Genomic DNA, 6,898 nt, shown 5'->3' with positions numbered 1-6,898 from the left:
GATTTATTAATTTTGAAAAATTTATCTATGAAATATTTGAGGTACTAATGATAGATGTTAACTCATAAAACAATCAAATTATCTCATCATAATTGCCGTATATTTTATTTCAAATGTGAATGTATGTTTAAATTTGCCTAAATCGTTTATTATCATATAAATATTATCTCATTACTACATATGTAAAATTATTAAATGTATTAAAAAGTAAATTTCAATAAAACATATGATCTGATTTTTTTTTTTTTTTTTTTTTTTTTTTTTTTATGTACATATACATCTCATATATATATTATTTATTAGAAGTATATCTAAATCTAAATATATATAAAATAAATATTGATCATAAAAATTTATCTTAAATATCTTTTTTATTTTTTAATATGCCGATATCCTTTTTCTTTTTTTTTTTTTTGCACCTATTTCATACTCGTTAAATTCATTCGATATATGAAATGCAGAATTAGCTACATCATTTATATTATAATATTCATTAACGTATGGATTTAACGTTTGTTCAAATTTATTTGTAATATAATAATTAGAAGCGTTTATATATGCACAATTATTATCATAAGAATAAATATTCTGATTTTTCTGATTGACAAAAGAATCGCATGATTCAGTATTTGTAATTAAATTTTCATATATTAGGTTATTTTTGTTCGATATAGAATTACTATAAAACTTTAAAGCATTATAATATCCATTATTATTACATGAAAATGTAGATATATTATTTAAAGCATTTTTATTAGAATTATAATTAGCACTCATAACCATATTATTGTTATATATATTGCTAATAACATTGTTATTTATAGAATTATTGTTATTAAAAGTATATTGAATATTATTATTTATATTTAAGTAATTATCGTTATCTTCATTATTTATGTTGTTATATATCTCATATATGTTAGTATTTTCATATATTTCATTAATATTCTTTGTACTATTTCTGGCAAAAATTTTATTATTATCTTCATTATTTAATTCACATATATTATTCTGCATATTATTCATAATATAAAAACTTTTGTAATTTGATTTCGGAGGTGTGCAATATAAATTAATTTCATGATTTACATAAGGAATTTTATTTTCATTTTTACATATCACATCATTTAATGTACATTCATTTTTAAGGAAAAAATCATTTCTTATTTCTAGATTTTCATATGTTTGCATATTTTCTCCCTTGTACATTTCATTTTCTTTATTTAATAGTTTTTCTTTGTTTTTAATATTTTTTTTGTATCCTTCACTTTTTCTAGTTAGTGTATGAAATTCTCTATTATTTAAAATTTCATTTTTGTTGTGAATAACATTATTATATAGAATTAATTCATCGAATTTATTATTAGAAGAAAGAATTCTATTTTTTTTTGTTTCTATTAAATTTTCAAATAATTCCGTAAACTTATTATAGTTATTTCCTATAATATTAGTCATTGAATTCATGTTGATACAACTTTCTTTTTGTTTTTCTTCTTTTTCCTTTTTTATATATTTTTTTAGTGAGACAATGTCAAGAGAATTATTTAAAAATTCTTCATAATGAAATGTCTCATTGCTAATATTATTATTTTTATTTGACATATATATAGGATTATTCATAATAAAACTCTCATCCCTAAACTTATTTCTATATAATAAATAGTCCCCCCAACTAAGTCCCTTATATAGATCATTATTATTATAAATATATTCTTGGTTTAATAAAGCACTATTATTATTAAGTGATGCACAATATATTAAATTATTATACATAGTATTAATATTTTTTTTTTCTCGAATATAACAGTGTATATCATTATAGTATGAATTAACAAATTTTGTATTATCTACATTATAATAATTATTATAATACTCACTGTAATATTCCTTATTACATGGATAAATAAAATGATTATCTTTTTCATTTGAAATTTTTGCATCATTAATATTTTTTATATTATCATATATTTGATTGCAATTATATTTTATTTTTTTATTGATACATAAATAAGGGTTATTTTGATTTTCATGTGAAACATTGGTAAAATTTTTTTTTAAAATATTGAAATATTTTAACCAGGGATGATTTGATGCTATATCGGAATTTGGCATTCTTTTATTTGGATCAAATTGCAAGAATTTTTCACACAAATCTTTTGCCAATGGATAGTTATTAAATGATAATAGATTAAAATTGATTCCTTTTTTCTCTTTTTTTAATAATATTTCTTTTGTATTTTTATAATTAATCATTAAACACATAGGTAGCGGTGTAATTCCTGTCATCAAAATATAAAAAATTATTCCAATAGACCACATATCAGATAAAATAGAGTAGCTATATCCTTTTATAATTTCTGGTGCAATATATCCATAAGTACCAACTAATTTTATATGTTTTCTATTTATTGATGTTTTACTATTTTTCTTACACATTATTTTATCTATTTGCTTATTATGTTTTTCATCCACTTTTTCACTTAATTGCTCATTTATTCTTATGTTTGTTCTATCATTCATCATTTTATATTCTTTTTCACTAATTTTCTCATCTTTTTTCATTTCATTGAATTCTTTTGCATAAAACTGTTTTGTGCTTTTAACTTCCTCCGCTTGCTTATATATTTCTGTACAATCAGTGATTAAATTTTTAGTTGAACTGAATACACTATTTCTTATAATATCATTTATACATGAATATACATATTTATTTTCTTCATTATTTCTATTTGAATAATTGTTATTAATAAAATGACATGTATCATAATCTATAAGAACCAATTCATAATTGTATTCATAGTTTCTATCTTTTCTTTTTTTATTTCTAAACATTAAATTTTCTGGTTTAATATCTCTATGAATAACATTATTAAAATGTAAATAATTAGCCGCTTGCAAAATTTGACTAATTATATATTTACAAATGCTTTCTTTAACTTGCTTTTTGTATACTAAAAAACTAAAGAGCTCTTTTCCATATAACTTTTCCATTATTATATAAAAATTTTTTTCATCATCATATATATCAAAAATTTTCATTAAATTTTTGTGTTCCTTTAAAGAAATAATATATTCAATCATTTCTTCCCAAGATTCCCCAAATGCACTTAACACTTTTTTTTTGTTAATAATTTTTATAATTTTTTCGCAATTATCCTTTTTATCTATTGCATTTAATAAAACAGCTCTATCAAAAGGTAAATCCATTTCTTTTAATGATTTGTTAGTAATTCTAACATAATGTTCATATAGATTAAATGATTTTGTTGAATTATTTTTTTTGATAAATATTTTGTTAGACAAACATATATCTTTCTCTTCGTTCGTATTGTTAATATTTTTTTTTTTTTTTTTTTCTTCAAGTTTAAAATTATTTTTTATTTCTTCCTTCTCACGTTCTTTGTTATTTTTATCTAATTTTTTTTGTTCATTTAAATTTTTACTTTTATTATAAGTAGTATTACTATTATCATTTACTATTTTTGGCACATCTTTTTCGTAGCAATTATCACCTTCTATATTTTTTCTAATAACATCTTCTACCTCTTTATTTTTAGTTTTTACATTTTTATTCTTTTCTCTTAAATTAAATACATGTAAAAAATTATTTTTGTAGTTTTTTAATAAAAATTCTTCACAAATAGGCAAAAAATTCTTAATGATGAAATAATCTTCTATTTTTTCATTTTTTAGTTTTATAATTTTTTTTCTATTTTTATTTTGATACAATAAATTAGAACCAAAATTATTCAAATTTTGAATAGTTAAATCATTAATTCTTCTTTTTTTCTTCTTCTCAAATATTTCATCTTGAAATCTATGATATATCATTTTTTTTTTTTCTTTTTTACTTTATTTTATTTTTTCTTTTTTAATTTTTCTTATCTTAAAAATCTCAAAGAGTAAAAAAAAAATTTTTTAAAATAATAAAGCAATTAAATTATTAATACTTATTTAAATAATACGTGCATATGTCTATATATGTATAGATACATTTATTTACTCTATATTTTGTAAAAAATTCATTATTACATAGTGTATTTTTTTTAATTAATCAAAATATTCAATATATAGAAGTAGATAAAAATATGTGTACACATACATATATAATTTCTTTTTTTTTTTTTTTTTTTTTTTAGTGCATATTTTTAATATGCTAAAATAAGCTTCTTTATTAATGCTATTAATTAATTATGAAAAATAAAAATGAAAAAATATATTTTCTAAGTTAGGCAAAGCAAATGTACATATTTTAATTATTTATATTAATAATGATTTTATACATTATTTGATTCGTATTTACAAAATTGAAATTTTTATAAATAAAATAAAAATTAAAACTACTATATCTCTTTATGTATAATAATTTTTTACTCTTAAAATAATACTACAGTCCTTTTTAATATAATAAAAAATAAAAAAACTTTTACATATAAAACATTTATTTTACATAGAAATATTTTATTATAAGTTTGTCTAATTTTATATTTTTTTTTAATAGAAATTTTGAAAGTATTCCTATAAAAAAGTAAATATAAAGCATAACAAAACAGTATAAATTAAAGAATACATAATTACAATATATATACTAAATATATAACATATATATATATATATTATGTTTTGTGAAAATAGACAACAATAAATTAAGAAAAAGAGAAAATTTTTTAACGTATTTAATCAAATTAATTATTAATAAAATAATATAAAATGAACATTTTTGCGATTTTTTTTTTTTTTTTTTGTTTATGTATAATTATACCTAGAAGTAAATTCATTAGAATAAATTTAAATTAATAATTATATTAAAACAAAAAAATTAATATTTTTAATACATTTTAATATAAAAAAATAATATCTTTTATTTGAAATATATAAAAGTAATTAAACTTTTTTTTCTTATTCTAATAAATAATTAATATTACCAAAAATAAAAATAAAGGTTAAATGATTTTTTACATGTAATTATTTCATTTTAATAAAAATTTCAGAATAACAAAATGACATCAATAATACAAAAACAAAAAAAAAAAAAAAAAGCATTTAAAAGTAAATGAAAAAAATTATTAAAAATAAATATTACTTCTGCACATTATATAAATAGAAATATGATATACACATAAAAAAAAAAAAAAAAAAAAAAGAAATGGCATATTATTATTTATAAATCATCGTAAAAAAATATATACGTATATGTATATTTGTGGTTAATATGCATCCTAAAATGAAGAATTGTTATACATTTACAAAAATGTATTTTTTTTTTTTCAATATAAAAACTTCTATATTTTTAAGAGGAAAATAAAACATTCATCTATGGAAAAATATTATTTTTGTTTTACATAATTAACCACTACATTAAAAAAAAAAAAATGTATTGAATATATATTACCTTTTTTTTTCTACATATTCATGAATTATTATATTAAAACGTTCATATAATTTGTTAGAAAAAGAAAAATAATTTTTTTCTTATATTAAAAAAACAATATTTCAAAAAAAAATACATATATGCATATAAATAAATGCACGATTATGTTAATATAACAGGAATATTATATATGTTGTTAATTTTACACAAAAAAAAACAAAAAAAAAAATTTAAATATTTACAACATATCTACAAAATAGAAAATATAAAATCAACATAAATTTTTATATTCATATTTGCACACATAAAATGCTTATTTTTAATTTTAAAATAAAGAAATAAGTATAAATATTATATATTACTAATTTAAAAAAATATATATTCAATACTTATAAAAGTTATAATAATTATATATTTAAGATTTATATTGTAGTAACAACCAAAAAAAAACAATATAATAGAAAAAAAAAAAAAAAATAGACAAGAAAAAAGAATTATGTTGCACCTGTTTTCATTAATTTTTCTTTTAATTTCTAAATGTAAACTTTTAATTTTCTTTTAGAAGCATTTAAAATAATTTTAATTTTTTTTTTAGGTAGGTGCAAAGGTTAAACTTCTATTTTTCCAATACTGCACTTAAAAAATTTTCAATGTAAATTTTTGTAATTTATATAATAAAAAGACAAAAATGAAAATTATTTATATGATATGTAAATAAATTAAATAATAGAAAAAATTAAAATGTAATAGAGAGTTAATAGCGACATGTTTTTTGATCATTACAACCAAATATATAAATTTCTTTTATATAAAATTAAAATTTTTTTGAAAAAGAAAAAATAATGAATAAATGAAAAAAAGTATATATATATAAAACAAAGAACTAAATGAAAAATCAAATCATTTGAATTTTTAATATCTATATAAAAATTATATTATTAATAGGTTATATATAATAGCTGAACGTCAATTATAAACAAAAAAAAAGACAACATTAAAATAAGGAATAAATAATAGTCAATATTAAAAATAAAAAATATTATATATATATATATATATAATACATATATATTGGATGATGGAAAAAAAAGGAGAGAAATATGAAGTAATGCAAAAAAAAAAAAAAAGATTAAAATTTTAAATAAATTAAAATAAGTTTTAAAATAATAAATTCTTGTAAATAATCATTTTTTTTTTTTTTTTTTTATAACATAAAAAGAATTAAAAATAATATTAACACATATGATGTGTTACAAAAAAAAAATCTAATATATTTATTATGTTTTGTATAAATTTCATATTTATTTTTCTTTAATGATGAAAATAATAACTATAAAAAAGAGTCATATAAAAAACATATTTTTATTTCACATATATAAAATATAGACTAAAAAAAATAAAAAGAAAATTACTCCAAATTTAAATTAGTTATTTTTAAAAAATACACCCCATAAAAAAAAAAAAAAAAAAAAAAAAAAAAAAAAAATAAAAAAAAATATTTATTTTAAAAAAAAAATTTTATTTAAA

The 6,898-nt window shown here is 16.6% G+C and overlaps 1 protein-coding gene across 1 annotated transcript; it reads right to left on the bottom strand.

Moving 5' to 3' along the window:
- Positions 1 to 378: 378 nt before the first annotated feature.
- Positions 379 to 3,831, bottom strand: PGAL8A_00332200 (calcium/calmodulin-dependent protein kinase, putative; the record flags this gene model as incomplete). The annotated part of the gene is made up of 1 exon (XM_028672351.1): positions 379 to 3,831. One exon carries the CDS (start codon positions 3,829 to 3,831, stop codon positions 379 to 381), a length of 3,453 nt encoding a protein of 1,150 aa, XP_028528912.1.
- Between the last annotated feature and the right edge of the window lie 3,067 nt (positions 3,832 to 6,898).

This window comes from Plasmodium gallinaceum (assembly GCF_900005855.1).
Source record: "Plasmodium gallinaceum strain 8A genome assembly, contig: PGAL8A_v1_98, whole genome shotgun sequence".
Classification (NCBI taxonomy): Eukaryota; Apicomplexa; class Aconoidasida; order Haemosporida; family Plasmodiidae; genus Plasmodium; species Plasmodium gallinaceum.
The sequence above is the reverse complement of the archived record's forward strand: the minus strand, read 5'-3'. Positions and strand labels throughout refer to the sequence as shown.